Source organism: Gekko japonicus, unplaced genomic scaffold (genome assembly GCF_001447785.1).
Source record: "Gekko japonicus isolate JY-2015 unplaced genomic scaffold, Gekko_japonicus_V1.1 scaffold298, whole genome shotgun sequence".
In the NCBI taxonomy this organism is placed as follows: Eukaryota; Metazoa; Chordata; class Lepidosauria; order Squamata; family Gekkonidae; genus Gekko; species Gekko japonicus.
The window spans coordinates 898434-915597 of record NW_015163615.1 but is presented as its reverse complement, the minus strand read 5'-3'; the positions used below and the strand labels follow the sequence as shown (position 1 = coordinate 915597).

The 17164-nt window shown below is 44.1% G+C and overlaps 2 protein-coding genes across 3 annotated transcripts in view; both read left to right on the top strand.

The window, feature by feature from the left end:
• Nucleotides 1-7864: 7864 nt before the first annotated feature.
• LOC107107139 (epidermal differentiation-specific protein-like) lies at nt 7865-11784 on the top strand. The gene is made up of 2 exons (XM_015407386.1): nt 7865-7919; nt 9285-11784. The coding sequence occupies exon 2, from the start codon at nt 9347-9349 to the stop codon at nt 10343-10345; it is 999 nt and encodes a 332-aa protein (XP_015262872.1). The 5' UTR covers nt 7865-7919; nt 9285-9346; the 3' UTR covers nt 10346-11784.
• A 5000-nt stretch (nt 11785-16784) lies between these two features.
• The window catches only part of RNF123 (ring finger protein 123), a 144139-nt gene continuing 143759 nt past the window's right edge, over nt 16785-17164 (top strand). Inside the window, exon 1 of one of the 2 annotated variants that reach the window (XM_015407416.1) lies at nt 16785-16878. The gene's annotated coding sequence lies outside the window, so the exon portion shown is untranslated. Of the gene's footprint in view, nt 16879-16944; nt 17016-17164 lie in introns of those variants that run through there. The other variant, XM_015407417.1, reaches the window with a different exon arrangement.

Below are 17164 nucleotides of genomic sequence, written 5' to 3'. Positions count from 1 at the left end.
GGTTTTTCTTGTGATTTTGATTTACCTAAGGTGTGTAGTCAGTGTGGCTTATTTTTTTAAGATTGCAAAAGTGGGTTTACGGACACATCCCACCAATTAGTGTTGTTGCCTGCTACAGTTATGATAGCATTAATTCTTCCCTTTGATACTGCCTCAGTTATGTTCTAGAAATGCCTTGTCCTTTCTAGGACTTCAAATGAGACATGGGGGGGAAGTAACTTTTTCTTCATGGTCTGGGATAGGGAAGTAAGGATAGTTAGAAAGAGGCTTGAAACTGCTTCCAGTGTAACACAGGATTTGCTTGGCTCATTCAGTTATAGTATTTCCCTGTGTACATATGCAGTTACTGGATACATATGCAGTTCTCAGCCAAGCTTTTAAAGCACTTGAGGTGAATCCCTGGCTTTCCCACATCTTCACCAATCTGACAGTATAAGTGTGAGCTCCTGGAAACTCCAGATCTTTCGCCGGCTGTCCACAGAAGTTAGGCTCTGAGACAGGAGCAACTTTGTCCTAAAGCATTCACTTAAATTGTCCTGCTTTTCCTAAAAGCCAGACTTTCAGACCTATGTAGTCTGAGAAAGGATCCCTGTTATGAACTGAGATCGAGGCAGCTCTTAACCAAGTGATTTCATGTTTATTCAGCTCATAACAACACAAGACTATGTAGTTTTACATAGAACAAAGCTGACTTATATACGATTTGAACGGGCAAAACCACACCCAGCAAACAGATAACAACCAATAGGAACACGGAGCTTGGAACCAATGAGCCTACTCCCATGTGAGACCATGTGACCACTGTCATCTGGGTCTGCTTCAAGTGCCCCCCTAGATGGGCAGCAACCCAAGAAAGCCTTCTTAGTCATGATAACAAAATTATGTTCCCTTCAGTCCTCAGTCAGAGTAGTGCTGCAGCTGCTGGGGGGGGGGGATGTCCTGCTCCTCTAACAGAGGCTAAAAGGTATGTAATTTAACAGGTGATGTTTACCTCTATGCCATGAAAATATTAATTTTTTACTTTTTTCATTTATAGTCTGCCTTTCTCACTGAGACTCAAGGTCTCAGTCTTAGAATTAGAAAACAATGTTTAAAAAGGTCAGTATAACACATACAATAAATAATGCACTAAAGCTAGACTGCAAAACTAGAGACCAGTGGGATAGAAACAACATAATACAGCCAATAAACAATATTTTTTAAAGTTGCCTACACATTTTCACAAATGTTACAGTTATAACCCTGTTCCTTTTACAAAAAATGCCCTCCTGAACATTTCCACATGCTGAATTTACAGACAATATCCTATCAACTGTGCATTAACTAAGGTTGCCAACTGGACTGGAGAAAAATGTCCAGCCCTTTTAATAAAGGTTTACTGGAATGTTATTTACCTCTACGCCATGGAAAGCTTCAGCTGCCCATTTCTGCATACTAAGGCTTTATTAAAGCATTCAAACCTGCCTACTCAGTCAGCCTTCCTACATTACAGTCCCTAGGATGACAGGGCATGGAGGTGTGGGAACTCTCAAGAGGGAAATTAAATTTTCAATCTGTATACTGAAAACTCATGAGCTTTTAAATATTTTCAAAAGAATTTTGTCAAAAAGGTTCTGTAACTCCATTCTGGCATGTTCCCTCATCAGAAAAAACTGTCTCGAGATGGTACTTAACCCCCCAGCAAATACACAAATTTAGCAGAACCAGTAGCCCCATATGCTGGAAAGGTTGCGGACAACTAGGGACTTACCTGCATTGCTGGTGGACCTGCCCCAAGATGCAACTGTTTTGGACATGTAAAACTACAGATGGAGAACATCATAGCTCAAAATATCCCTCTCATGCCAGAATCCTTCCTGCTCTCACGCCAGAATCCTTCCTGATGAACCACTGGGACGACTCCATCCAGGACCAAAGAAGGGATCTTATCTCAACTCTTCTGGCAGTAGCTCGCTTATCCATTGCCGCTAGCTGGAAATCCCCAACAGCACTTTCCATAACAACCTGGCAGGACAAGCTGTGGGAACATCTTGTTATGGCAAAAATTTCTGATTCACTCAAGATTTCACACTCAGACACACCCCATACCTCCAAATTTGTGCCAACATGGTACCCTGTTGTCTCCTACTTACAAGCTCTCGACATCCTCCCCCCCAAACCCTCTCTTTCTTAAATGGCTAACCCTGTAGGTTTGTATCTTCATTTACCAAAGGTTTTTGTAGTTGTAGGCACTGAATTACGCTGTATCTTCGCTTTATGTTCTGTATGTCATATTAAAATCAATAAAGATGATTTAAAAAGAAAAAGAAAAAAGGCCCAGTCTCAGGTAACACTAGCAGCTTTCTCAAGCACAGCGTTCCTCTTTTAGTCAGCAGGGGCACAGAGAGCAGGTCTTGAGCAGAAGGTCTTAACTGGCAGTCTAGATTGTATGGGAGGGGAAGGTCCTTCAGGTACACTCACCCCAAGCCATTTAAGGCCTTAAAGGTAAGAACCAGCATAGTCATGAGGAAAGGATTGTGCCGAATTAGGGCAGGGCCAGTACAGATCTTTTTCAGCACAAGGGTTTGTGGCGTGGCTGTTAAATTGGCAGAATAGGGCAGGGATAAGGAAGTGGAAAATGGTGAGCACCTTAAGCCGTCCCGTGTTTGGGAACCAAGGGTCTTCAGGAACGGCCTGCAGGCTACTATGGCCCTGGGCGATGATTCCCTCTGGTGGCCTCTTGGGTAAGCTCCTCTCTGCAAGCTGTAGGGTTTCGGGGGTAGGCGCTCCTGGGAGGCTACCAGTGGCTGGGCTGCTGGTCGCAAGCCAGATTAATGGTTTAAGACCGGGGTTGGTGGCTCGCCCACATATTAGACCAGGAGGTTGGTCAGCATGACACCTGCCTGATCTGTTCCGCTACCTAGGAAGTGCTCCCTTGCCGGTTTGTTAATAAATTATAGTTAATAAAGTGGCCCTTGTTTGATCCAAACTGTTGTCCGCCTCGTTATTACGCCTGTGGGGGCAAACAGACTGTTTTCAAAGGTAGCCCCACACAGAGCACACTGCAGCAATCTAACTTGCATATGATTGGAGTATGGCTCAATGTTCCATCTAAGCTGAGTTAGTGTGAGCTAGCTCACAGTTTTTCAGCCTCCGGCTCACACGTTTTTGTGTTTGCTCAGGAAGGACAGCTCCAGAGCAAACTGATTTATGCAGCAGCCAAGCCGCTCGCTCACAACTTTAATACCAGAAGCTCACAGAGTAGAATTTTTGCTCACAAGACTCCACAGCTTAGAGGGAACATTGGTATGGATCAATGTGGCCAGTTACACTTTATGAGGAGCAGCTGTAGCTGGCATATAAGATGAAGCTGATAAAAGGTGCAAGGAGCCAGGGAGGACACCTGAACCCCCAGCCATAGACAAGGATCCGGTAGCACTTCCAGACAATGAACCTGCTCCTTCAGGAGGAGTGTAACTCTCTCTACAAAAGGATAGCTCCACAGTCCCTGAGCAGCTTCTCCATTGCCCAACAGCAGCTTAGTCTTATCTGAACAGAGATTCAGTTTATTGCCCCCCATCCATCCCATTACCTTCTCCAGGCACAAATTCAGGACTTCCACAGACCCACCCGAGTCACCTGTAATATAGTAGCAGGGGTATCATCTACATATTGGTGACACTTCACTCCAAATCCCCGTATGAACTCTCCCAGCCATTTCATGTAGATGTTAAATAGCAGGGGGACTTCTCCATCCCATGACCATCCAAGACCATGGAATGACCCTCACACCTGCCCTGCCCTAATTCGGCACAATCCTTTCCTCATGGCTATGCTCAAGACCTGGGATAATCTCAAATCTAAACTGGTACCAGAGATTTCTAGACTCTCATCATTCTTATACCAAAACTGGTTTCCTCCCAGAAACAACACAGTAATAGCTAACATCTGGAGATGCACTGACATGACTCGCCTATCGGGTATTTCTTTCTTCAGTTCCAAAAACGGAACTGAAACAAAAAATAGGTCATCCAGTCCCATTTTTATAACCTCCAATTAAGCCATACAATGTTACAATTTAAACTTCCTAAAACACACCCCTATGTAACTTTAAGGAGTTTATGGATGCCACAGAACATAACATAACTTCAAAGGCTTGATTACTAAAATTTATGATACCCTCATCCACCTAGACACTGATAGACCACTTGGCTATCAACAAAAATGGCAATATGACTGCAATGCTACTTTCTCTGATGAACAATGGAATTACGCCTGGTCCTCGCCTCTAATAACTTCTCCAGTTATCAGCAGAAAACCCCAATCTTTCAAATTCTCAACTGCTGGTACCTCACCCAAAAAACACACTTTAATTTCTTCCTCTCACTACCCCTCATGCTGGAAAAAATGCAGAGAGTTAAGATCCTACGCACACTGCTGGTGGTGCTGACCTGTCATAGAAAACTACATAGAAAGCTACACAATTCCACCCTCACCGGAACTGGTTTTCTTCGACATTTGGAGAGATCTGGACATCCTGAAAATTAGGCAGGAACTAGTTTCTAGTCTTCTTGTCGGTGCCAAATCCTCAATTGCTTCCAGGGGGAAATCTCATTCAGCCCCTACATGGAGAAGATTACAGACCACCTCCAACATTCGGAAATCAATCCTAAAGAATCCTGTTTTGCGGAGGAATGGCTTCAGTTCCTAGAACACATCTCAGCAAATGAAATCTAGCCCCACAACTCAGTGCAGCTAAAATTAATCTACCTCTAACAAATGACTCTAACTATCTCTAAATAATTCCAAACTCATGCAGAGCAAAGTCATGGAATGCTCAATGACACTATAACAGATAGCAGTTCAGCTTCCTCCTGATACTTTTCACTGTACTGTTAATTATAGTTAACTAACTGTAAGTTTAAATTTATCCTATCTCCTACACTGTGCTGAATGATCTGTTTCACGTATTTCATGACATTATTTGTGATACTGTCCCTAATTGTACTTGATGAAAATATTTGAAAATTTTCAATTAAAAAAAAATAGCATGGGGAACAAGATGGAACCCTGTGGGACCCATAGCATAAATGCCATGGGGCCAGGCAGCATTCCCCCCAAGCACCACCTTCTAGACCATGCCAGTCAAGTAACAGAGAAACCACTGAAGCACAGTGCCCCCCACTCCCAACCCAACTAGCCTATGCAGAAGGATACTATAGTAAGTGGTACTGAAAGCTGCTGAGGGGTCCTGGAGAATCAACAGGGATGCACTTCCACTTCACTCTCCTGGCAAAAGACATTAGTCAAGGCAACCAAGGCACAGCTGAATCAGTTCAGTCTCAGAAAGCTCTTAGAACCCAGTCTGATCCTAGACTGTGGATGATTTTCAGCTGATGGACAAGCGGCTTAGAAGGGTGCCCATCACATCTAGGCTTGCACTTTGCCCCTTGTGGCTAATTGTATCACACCAGGATGGGTTGGTTAACTGGACCAGGAGGTGATAAGTGTGGGAGGGTGTGGTTCCAACCACTTTGAAAGAGGTGGTTGTGAGAGCCCTCCTGAAAAAGATATCCCTGGACTAAATGACCTAAACAACTACCACTTAGTGGCTAATATTCCATCCTGGGGCAAGGGTGATAGAGTGGGTGGTGGCTATACCGCTTCAGGTGGTCTTGGAGGAGATGGATTATATAGATCCATTTCAATCTGGACTCAGGCCTGGCTTGGGGATGAAAACTGTGCCTTGCTTGCCTTGACTAATGACTTTTGCCAGGAGAGTGAGAGGGGAAGTGCATCCCTGTTGATTCTCCAAACCCCACTCTGACAGGCTTATATACTCATATATATAGCCATACAGGCTAGTCTCTTCGTTTTATTCACACTTAACAGAATCAACTCTCTTAGTCACACAGACTAAACTGTTGGTCTTATTCACACAGAATTAGACTCAGAATTCCATAGTCACACAGACTATGTTCTCTATTCAAGCTTCACACACAGAATCCTTCATAACTCTCAGAGTCACACAGACTCTCTTCAAAACTCTTCCATACTTGTCTCTCTCATATCACAGAATCACTTCATAGGCACACATACAGAATCCTCTCAGAACACCTCCTCCTACACTCTCAGTCATCAGCCAATCAAAATACACTTGTCTCCCCTCCTTGTAGTACTGCAGTCAAACTAAACATTTAAAGGAACACACACACCAAAACATGGAATCATTACATGGTGAAAACCAGGGAGGATTGTGAGGCACTCCAAAGGGATCTGTCAAGGATGGGCGAGTGGGTGTCAACGTGGCAAATGGGGTTCAATGTGGCCAAGTGCAAAGTGATGCACATTAGGGCCAAAAATCCTAACTATAAATACACGTTGATGGGATCCAAACTGGCAGAGACTGACCAAGAGATCTTGGAGTCGTAGTAGATAACTCACTGAAAATGTCGAGACAGTGTATAACTGCAATAAAAAAGGCCAACACTATGCTGGGGATTATTAGGAAGGGAATTGAAAACAAATCAGCCGGTATCATAATGACCCTGTATAAATCAACGGTGCAACCTCATTTGGAATACTGTGTATAATTCTGGTCACCACACCTCAAAAAGGATATTATAGCATTGGAAAAAGTGCAGAAAAGGGCAACTAGAATAATAAATGGGTTGGAACACTTTCTCTATGAAGAAAGGTTAAAGCGCTTGGGGCTCTTTGGCTTGGAGAAATGACGACTGAGGTTTACAATGGTTTACAAAGGTTTACATGAGTGAGATTTACAAGATTATGCATGAGATAGAGCAGGTAAAGAAAAAAGTACTTTTCTCCCTTTCTCACAATACAAGAACTTGTGGGCACTCAATGAAATTGCTGAGCAGTCAGGTTAGAATGGATAAAAGGAAGTACTCCTTCACCCAAAGAGGGATTAACACATGGAATTCACTGCCACAGGAGGTGGCGGTGGGTACAAGCATGGACAGCTTCAAGAGGGAATTGGATAAACATATGGAGCAGAGGTCCATCAGTGGCTATTAGCCACAAGGTATAGATAGGGACTCTGGGGCAAGTGATGCACTGTATTCTTGGTGCTTGGGGGGGGGCAACAGTGGGAGGGCTTCTACTGTCCTGGCCTCACTGCTGGACCTCCTGATGGCACCTGGTATTTTTGGCCACTGTGTGACAGAGTGTTGGACTGGATGGGCCATTGGCGTGATCCAACATTGGCTTCTCTTGTGTTCTTATGTTCTTAGGTGGGGCCTGGAGATCTCCCACTTTTACAACTGATCTGCAGTTAACAGAGATCAGGTCCCCTGAAGAAAAGGGCTGCTTTGAAGGTTGGACTCTATGGCATTGTATCATGATGAGGCCCCTCCCCTCCCCAAACCCTCCACTCTCCCAGATCCATCCCTAAAGTCTCCAGGTATTTTCCAACCCAGACCTGGCAACCCTATGGCTGCCATCGCAAAAACAGGATCAAGAGTGTCTCATTCCTTCTTATGGCTGCTTTAGCTTGTCCTCTCTTCCAATTGTCTCTCTTCCTCTCAAGAGAAAGGTGATGGCAAAGAGAAGAAATAGGAGACATCAGGTTTTCCTACTGAACAGTTCTTTAACTATGCCTGAGAGCAGAAGAAGTTGCAAACATGGTGGATTGCCAGATCTCATGCAGATTAGGGAAGGAAGTGAATCCATAAATCAGGGTGAAATTTTGGCTAAAAGTCTGTCTCTGGGTAGTTAGTGGGTTGGACAGGCCTGAAATTCTTCCATTCATCTGCAGCCTTTTTCCTGGCAACTATGTTTATAGAAAGGCTGCGCAACCTCACAAACATTTTAATTGGTTTCATATTTATTGAATTCTCTCCTTATATAAAGCAAGTAGGAGTCATAGGAATTCTAGGCTGCTGAGAGAGCTTGGACAGTTGCACAGATTGCATATTAAGGTCAGTACAAGTGATATTTATTTTGTTGTAATTAAAAGTCTTAGTCTTTTTCAGGGAAAAATATGAGGTATATTAATGTTTGCAAGGGTACCAGAAGGTTCACTGACCTATAGTTCAAAACTGGTATAGCTATAGGACATCTTATTTTAGTATGTGCTTTTCACTAACTAGGACTTATAGAGGCATGTACATGTGCTATTTACCACATCTTAGAGAAATAATCTTCATAGGTTCTTGGTCTGTCTCAGCATCTTTGTGATGCTTTTCGAAACCCACTATACACAAGTGGAAGAACACTCTAATCATAAATATGTTTTGCAAAAAATATCATGGGAGATGTGTGCATGTTTTGGGGTAGTTAAGCTAATCCTTGCAGGAGCTTCAAGAGGACAAGTCTCCTCTCCTTCCATCCCTTTAAACTGTGAGGTAGCATTTGCCCACCAAATGAGAAGGGAGCACTCACTGGAGAAGACCCTGATGCTGGGAAAGATTGAAAGTCAAAGAAGAAGGGGACAGCAAAGGATGAGATGGTTAGACAGTGTTATTGAGGCAACGAACATGAAATTAAGCAAACTCCGGAGTACGATGGAAGACAGGAGGGCCTGGCGTGATGTGGTCCATGGGGTCGCAAAGAGTCCAACTCGACTGTGCGACTGAACAAAAAAGCAGTGTTTGCAACTTAAAGGACCTTTGGAGGTGTATACTGGGCTCAGAGATATTTCTTTAGTGAGAAATTATTGTTTTTGCTTAATTTTCTCATTCAGTTTCAAGGAACCTGGTGAAGTAGCTGCAGGTCTCGAAGCGATATAGAAACAAACCACCCACTTACTGAAGAAGAAACTGCCATTAAACAAAGAGGGTCTTAATTATTCCCCAGTTGGTTGAACTATCTACTAGAAAATAATGTACATAATTGAACTCTGTGGGAAACAAAACATTTAGATTGTGGGCAGGGCCTGGGGACACGGCCCAAAGTATCTAGCAGTTTTTGGTGGGTCTGCAAACACAGAGCAGCATAAAACCTGATTATTTACAACTTTAAAAATATCTGCTGGGGAAGAATGGGTCAGAAAGGCAGTCTTACCCCTTGCTTTTCTGACACATTGCTCAAAAGCAAAAAACTGCCCAGGATGGGTGTTTGTGTGTGTGTTTGTGTGTGTGTGTCTTCTGGATCATTGACAGCCCTACCTACTACTGAGGACTGTGCGGCTAGTGTTTTAATACTAGGAAGACTGAAAACTGAGAACATGTTTTCATCATTGATACAAAGCAACCCCTGTCCTGTCCCCTTTTATTTGTAAAATTTGTTAATGCTGCTAGGTGTGCTTTTGTTTCATTGTGTTCTTCTGACTTTTCTCCTGGCAGAGTGAATTTCTACAAAGGAAAAACTGCTTCCTACTTTGTAGCTCCTCACCAAAGAGCGTAAGATGAATAAAATTATTGTCTACGAACAGGAAGACTTTAAAGGACTCCGTAAAGAATTTACTTCAGATGTTCCTGACCTACACAGCGTGGACTTTGGAGACTGCGTATCTTCCCTCAAGGTGATTGGGCAGCCATGGCTGGCCTTCAGTGACACAGCCTACAAAGGACTGGCCCATGCCTATGAAGAAGGAGAATATAACCACATCAGCCAAAGTGATAGTATTTCTTCTCTCCAGCTAGTGAGTGAAGACCTGGAACATCCTCAGATTACACTTTTTAACAAACCAGACTTTGAAGGGGTAAGCAAAATAATAACAGAGGAAACCAACCTGACTTATGGGCATTTCAATGATAAGGCATCTTCCCATACAGTCCAGAAAGGTGTCTGGCTCTTGTATGAACATGGAAATAGAAAAGGCTGGCAATATGTAGCTCGGGAAGGAGATAAAATTCCTAATTATGAATCTGTGTTTCATTTTAATAAGACATGTTCCCACGTGTATCCCCTTAAAGGTGGTCGGGCCACAATCACAGCCAAAATCTTATGGGATAGCAAGAAAGTAGAAAGTGAGAGGGAAGTAGTGATTGATGAGATAAAAGGTGTTAACAATACAGATTTTGAGCAGACATTTACCACCACTACCAGCAAAATCTATGAATCAGCCACTAGCCACAGTTTCAAGTTAAAACCCTCTGGTCTTAAAATAGATGAGAGCTTCTACTTAAGCACTGATCCAAGTACTAATCTCTTGGTGGAAAAAGGAAGCATAGACTCCACTGTCACCACAGACAAAGTTGAGGTGATCATGCCAGCCAATATCTCACCACATTCAGAGCTCAACATTCGTGTGATCAGGAGGATGGTCACTGCATCTGTTCCTGTGGAACTAACCATTACCAAGAATGGGAAATCAAAGACAGAATGTGGAGAATATCGTAGTGTGTCAGGAAGCAACATCAGTGCCAGATATGTTATGAAGCCAGTTCAGAAGAAAGTATAGTCATTCATCACCAAAACAAAAAAAATGATGCAAGTTAACGTCCTATTGTCATGTAGAATATCGATATAATCAAGAAGGGAATTACAGTTTCTGTGGAACAGACCATTTTTCAGAATGCAAGGTGAAGACATGGAATTATATACCCATCTCCCTGCCTTCTTCTGAGTATTTAACCAAGCCTCATGGATGTAAAGTTCTATGTATCTGATGAAGTGAGCTCTGACTCAGGAAAGCTCATGATGAAACAACTTTTGTGAGTCTTTAAGGTGCTACCTGACTCCTGTCTAACTGCAGTAGGTATTCTCACCAGCCCCAGATACTTTTACCTTTTTTTCCACCTTTGTTTGTATTTGTGCCTCGATTAAGCAAACCAAAAAACTTTATATTCATTTATTGGTTGAGAGTATTTCTGTGGTCAAGAAAGACTTGAAGGTTAAAAAAAATCCCCTTTCAGTCCATCCATGAAAAGAGCAGCACTTGCAGTTTGGAAAATTCAGCATCCCTGAACAATATTTGTTGTATGTTTTTTTTTTTAATCAGCAAGGACTGCAGACCTTAAAGCTATAATGACCAATGGACTTGATCAGACTTTTGATGGTGGTGAGCCTCTGATACTATTTGGGATGGAATAAGGGATCTCAATTTATATACAAATTGGTAATAGGATTGTGTTGAATCATTAGAATATATGATGTGATGTTTTTTGCTGAATTTAAAGACACAAGCAGCTATAGTATAGTGAAATAGTGTGAAGACATCCACTATTTGGGGAGAATGCCAAAGAAAGTAGTTGCTGAGAGCTGTGGTGGGCAACATGGTTGGCGGAATGCCAGAAGCCTCCACAATACTTTTGTGTGATCTGCGGTTCTGCTCCTTAAATCCCAGCATTTTAAATACTGACTCAGCATCTTCATGTTGCAGAAACTAATTTGAAAATGGGATGACAAAAGGGGGGGGGGCACAGAAATAATTAAGCAAGTTTTAAGAAGCCCAAAGTTATGAGTTCTATGACCAGATACAAACACTTTTCAAGGGCTGATTTTAATTTTCATGTTGTAGAAGTACATGTCTACTGTATTCAGACATCTGCTATGTTAACAGAATAATATGCTAATTATCGCTAATCACATGTAATCAAATTTAGCAGATTAACTGTGGCTGACTGACATGTTTCCAATGTGTCCTTTATGGTTAAACAAACTGTTCATCTCCCAGACCATTGGTCCATCAAGGTCAGTATTGTCTACTCAGACTGGCAGAAGCTCACCAGAATGTCAAGTACAGGTCTTCCATATCATCTACTGCTAGTAACTGGAGATGCCAGGGATTGAATGTTGGACCTTCTGCATGCTATGCAGAGGGTCTTCCACTGAGCCACAACTCCTCCCTGTTTCTATTGTTTTTTATTTCTTTACTTTAGCATTATATATTGGGTTCTAGTTGCTATCTGGATTTTTGTTTCTTTTAATAAAGTGATTGAACAATATGAACATGTGTGTTTATGATTATATTCTTTCGAGATGGTTCACATTATGTCTTAGTATCAGCATCTGTCAAAGAGTACATGGGCAAAATAGCCCTGGTTTTGCTTTAATGTTTTGCTTTAATGTTAATCCACAGTAACAAAAAGGGTTTAATCAGGAAGTTATGAGACAATCAAACGATTCTTGCTTTTACACACCATGTTACAAGTTCATATATTCTTTCCAATTTATTCAGATCATTTCAGAGGAAAAGCTTATTATCTATTATATCTCAGCCAAAGAGAAATGTGCTTAATTTATAATCTACTCAAGATTCACAAGGCTGGGTTTCCATCACTAGTAATGAGGTTATAACAACAGAGATAGCAGAGTGTCAAAAGCTGTTGTGTACATTGCTCTAGTAAACTATTAACTTGCCTCTCAGGCACAGAATATAAAGGGGGTGGAGAGGTGCTGAAAGATGTCCCACCCAGTCCTCCCTGTTGAGCTCAGGCACCACTGCACTGTGATTTGTTCCACTACAGTTTAGAGCATGGTACATGTGTGTGTATCCAATCAGATCAGTGTTGGCAAAGGCAATGTCTGGTGTACAAAGAAAAGAAGAAGACCCCGAAGGGGGCAGCAAGAAGACAATTAGATAGGATAGCGAGGTCAGCACCTTCTCTCCTTTTAAGTGTCATTCCTCCTCTGTCTCCAGGTTGCTGCTCTTAGGGCAGTTTCCCCCTTCTTCATAGAAGTTCCACGCTCAGTCTCCCTCTCTCTCAGCTAGAGATGTAGTTAGGAGGGCCCTATCTCTGTCTCTCCTCTTTACTAGTATGTTAGTTCCTAAATAAACCTATATCTACACTTTAATCCGGTCGTGCACTGTTGCTGTGTTAATTTCCCTGCCAACAATCAGAAGTTAGTGTTAAACAAAATAATGCATGGATTTATAGTTTCACAGTACCTTATGATTTAGGTCCACCAGCTGGTTTTCTCTCAAATGGAATCTGCATAGAAAGTGGGTACTTCAAAGCAGGCTGATTCTAACCACATTTAATCAGAAACTGATTTCAGTTAGTCTTCACCTGTATTTTGAACATTATGGCTGGGGCTGCTCGTGTAGTTGTTCCCATGCGAGACCTGGTACATGCAAAGTCTTCCAGCTGCAAGGGTGCCCACAAAGTCATAGTTAGCAGCTGTTCATTATCTGGCGTTTTGGAAGTACACAGACTGCATGCATGCCAATTACAATGTCAAGGGAGGTGGAAGATTTTACATGTACTAGGGCCAACAGGAACCATGCAATACTTGTAAAAGTGCTTTCACTGCCAGGTAAGTGTGCTTAGGATAGTAGCCAGCTTAGGATAGGTGTCAGCTTTCTATACAGTAGAAGCCCCAGGCCTTTTCGTATTGGGAATAAGATGAAGGAAACTAGTCCATACCCTGCTGGGGAACTGAAATCTAATTTATGACTCACATCTGACAGAGCTGCCAAACTGCTTCTCCACCAGTTATTTGTTCTGGTGGATTCCTGGAAACATTATAAACTTTGGAGCATGCTTCAGCTTCAAGACATACTCTTTAGTGGCCCATATATCTGGTGCAAAGGCTCACCAGATGTTAGAAGGGTTTGGAGCGTCTACCCTCTAGGGCCCAAGAGGAGGAAGATGGCATCAGTTTTGTTTATGTGGGTCTTGTAGGGCTCTTCTCCCTTATTTGGCATGGCTGTCATATTTGCTGTGGATAGCTAACTTGCTTTACATGCAGCACTGGAAAACACTGGTCTGGAGATAAATTGTGCTGAATCCATACTAAGCCTTTGCCAGATAGTTGGTTGCTAAGTTTAAAGATAACTGGAGCTGGAGTCTAGTTTTAGGTGACCTATCGAGAACAGCATAGCTCTGACAGAACAGAAGTCAGTAAAAGCAGCTTTTAATGCTGTAGCTGATGCCTGAAATGGTAAAGATTACATACTCTTTGTGGCCAGAGCATCTTTGACGGGAACAGCCCTGTCTGTATTGCTGTTGCAATGTCCTCTTTAAGGGGAGGAAAAGGAACGGCATTCTCCTTTGGCAATGACACAACTAGAATCATGTTGGAAGGCCTAGTTGGGAATTGACCAACTCTGGCTGTACATATATTCAGAAGCTGAGGACTTTGTCTGGTCCTGAATCATAGAACTGGAAGGGACTTCCAGGGTCATCTAGTCCAGTCCCCTGCACAATCCAGGAACTTCATAACTACCTCACCCCAAACACCCGCAGTGACCCCTGCTCGATGCCCAGAAGATGGCAACAAACAAACAAACCTCCAGGATCCCTAGTCAAACTGGCCTGGAGAAAACTGCTTCCTGACCCCAAACTGGCAATCGGCATTTCCCTGGGTGTGTAAGAAAGGGCCATGAGGACTAAGCACTGATGCAACCCTCCTTGCCTTCCCTCTCATGATCTGCCTAAAGTCACAGAATCAGCATTGCTGTCAGATGGCCATTTAGCCTCTACTTAAAAACCTCCAAAGGAGAGCCAATGACCCTCCAAGGAAGCCTGTTTACCTGGGGAACCGTTCTGTCAGGAAGTTCTTCCTAATGTTTAGCTGAAAACTCTTCTGATTTAATTTCAACCCATTGGTTCTCGTCCAACCTTCTGGGGCAAAAGAAAACAACGCCACACCATCCTCTAGATGACAGCCCTTCAAGTACTTGAAGATGGTTATCATAGCACCTCTCAGTCATCTCCTCTCTGGGCTATACATACCCAGCTCCTTCAACCTTTCCTCATAGGACATGGTCTCCACGCCCCTCACCATCTTTGTTGCCCTCTTCTGGAAACATTCCAGCTTCTAAAATTGTAGTCTCCTGATTCTAGCCACAACCTCTAAATTACCTTAATACGCATCATCTCAACCTGTCCTGTGAATCCTTGTCTGAATGCTTTTTCTGGCTTTTTCTTGTCTTTTTCAAAAGAAATCTGAAGAAAGCGAGACTTCTGTTGCTTTGGTCTGGGAACCTTGAAGGGCCATGGCTCCCCTGTCAGACCTATTGGTTTATAAAGTACTGGAGAAAGGAGACAAACTTATTTCTTTTTAAATTTCAGGAATTGCTTCTCTCAGAGTCTGCATCATAAAACAGAATCTCATGATGGCAGGCTTTCTTCAGCAGAGGTAAGCGGGCTGCTGAAGAGGCATGAAGGGAGACTGCTTTACCTTTAAGCTCCTCTAAAGTATAACAAGGCCAGAATTCAGAAAGGAAACCCATGAGGACTGTAAAGTACTGGGTTCGCCGTATGGAGGACTCGGACGATGACATGCTTTTGCACACGTTTATTGTACTTCACTCCAACTAAGACTAACCCTAATGGCCCGACAGGGCCAACTATATACATATCCACCCAGCACCCCTATTCCCATTGGAGGGTTTGAATGTCCCGCCAAAGTGGCTATTGGTTGGGGCTGGGGGAACCAGGATCCAAAGTTTCCATTGTTCCAGGAGCCAAGCTCCTGCATGTGCCGCGGACCCCTGGTGGCGGTCCACGTACATAACAAGGATAGTGCTTCACATTAAATTACTAGACATAGATTCTGGGATTGACAGCACTGCCAATATGATGCTCCAAAGCAGTGTGAATGTTGTTGGAAAGCCAACATGGGGTAGTGGTTAGAGTGTCAGACTAGGGTCTGGGAGACCAGGATTCAAATTCTCAGGGTGCGGTCAGACGGCGTGCTGAGAGCGGGTTAAATTGCTCAGGTTCTAACCAGATTATATTTGATCTGGATAATTGTGATCACATTTACGTCCCTTATCCCGCCTCACCGTGCAGTCATGTCACTCCCCAGCGTCTACACTACCGGCGCGCAGGAACGTGTGTCGGCAGGTTGTTTAATTTTTTCTCAGTTTGTGCATGCGCATAGGCACTCATCCGTAGAATGGGGGGGGGCAAAACTACCATGGCACATGCGCAGAACCACCAGGGCGAATCAATCCAACCCCTCCAACAAAAGACTTCCCTTTAAACGTTTGACCCGAAAATGGCCTCCGTGAGATCCCGAACTCATCTAAACTCTAAAACAAGTGACCGTTTAAATGTCAGTTTTCTAAACACGGTAGTGGAGCTCCGCCTATGCGTGCACCACCGATGCTAAAAAAAAAGGCGGTCGAAAAGCGGAAGCCTTGGGCAGCTTTCGAGCAGGGAGCGGTTTTAAACCGGAAGTGGCTTGACACCAGAGGAGTGATCACACAGGGGGGAAATGTAGCTTTAAACGGGAGAGCTGAGAAAACACCACTTTGGGACCTGGTAACAAAATACTCCAGGTTAAAGTGGTTTTGAGCCGGAAACCAATGGCTGGGGACAGGAGGCAGCTGTTGGTTCCCCACTGGGGAGAAAGGCAAAATATAAATGAAGTAAATAAATAATAAATAGTTTAGTCCTCCATGTTTCCTGAACATCTGTCCATCTGGCCAGTGCTGTTTAGTCTCAATGGAAGCAGTCCTGGAAGACCTTAGAGGCAGATTTTCCTCAGTCCTGCTATGTGAACCTGTTTGAAATGATGATTCCAGGGACTGGAGTTGGACCTGGCCTCTTCTTTTCGCAAAGCTCGTGCTGGAGCACTGTGGCATCATCTCTCCTCCCTAAAGGATCGCCAAAGTCAGGGATGGATGCCTTATTTGCAGAGCATTCCAATCCCAAAGCAATTCACGACCCCCTCATTAAAAAGCTGGAGCTGGTCTGTTCTCATGTATTTTATGTCGCAAAGGAGAGGTGATAAGGCGACCGCTGTGGGGAGCTAATCTGAAATATCAAAGGGGAGCAATAGTGACTGACAGCTTCCGAGGACGGACCAGGCGGGGGGGTGGGAGAGAATTACTACTGGGGAGGTGTCAGAGATGCGCCGCCGCAAGCTCACTCAGACTGGTTTTCAGGGGCGGTGCCGGGCCCGAAGCCGGGAAATCCGCCCCAATTCGGCTGCAGCGGTTGTCCCCGCCGCTGTGTGTGTCCCTGACGACACTCCGTAGCAGGGCGGATGTTGTGAAGAGCCGCTACCGGGGCTGGGTGAGCCTGGCGTGGGGCGGCGGTGAGTAGTCTCTCTCTTTCTCTCTCTGGGACTCTGCGGGAGGGGGGACCACCCGGAGTGGCAGGGTGGCTGGCTGGCCGGCAGGCAGCGAGGTGGCACCTGCAGAGGCCTGGCTGGGTCGCCATAGCTAGGCCCAGGTCAGCGCCGGAGAGGTGCTTGGGCACAGTGCGGCGCCTGCCCCTTGTAGCGTTCTGGGTCCGGGCTTGAGCCCCGCTCCTGAGAGTCCCTGTCCGGGTTTGTCACTTCTGCTTGGGGAGGAGGGAGGGAGGGAGAAACCGGGGGGGGG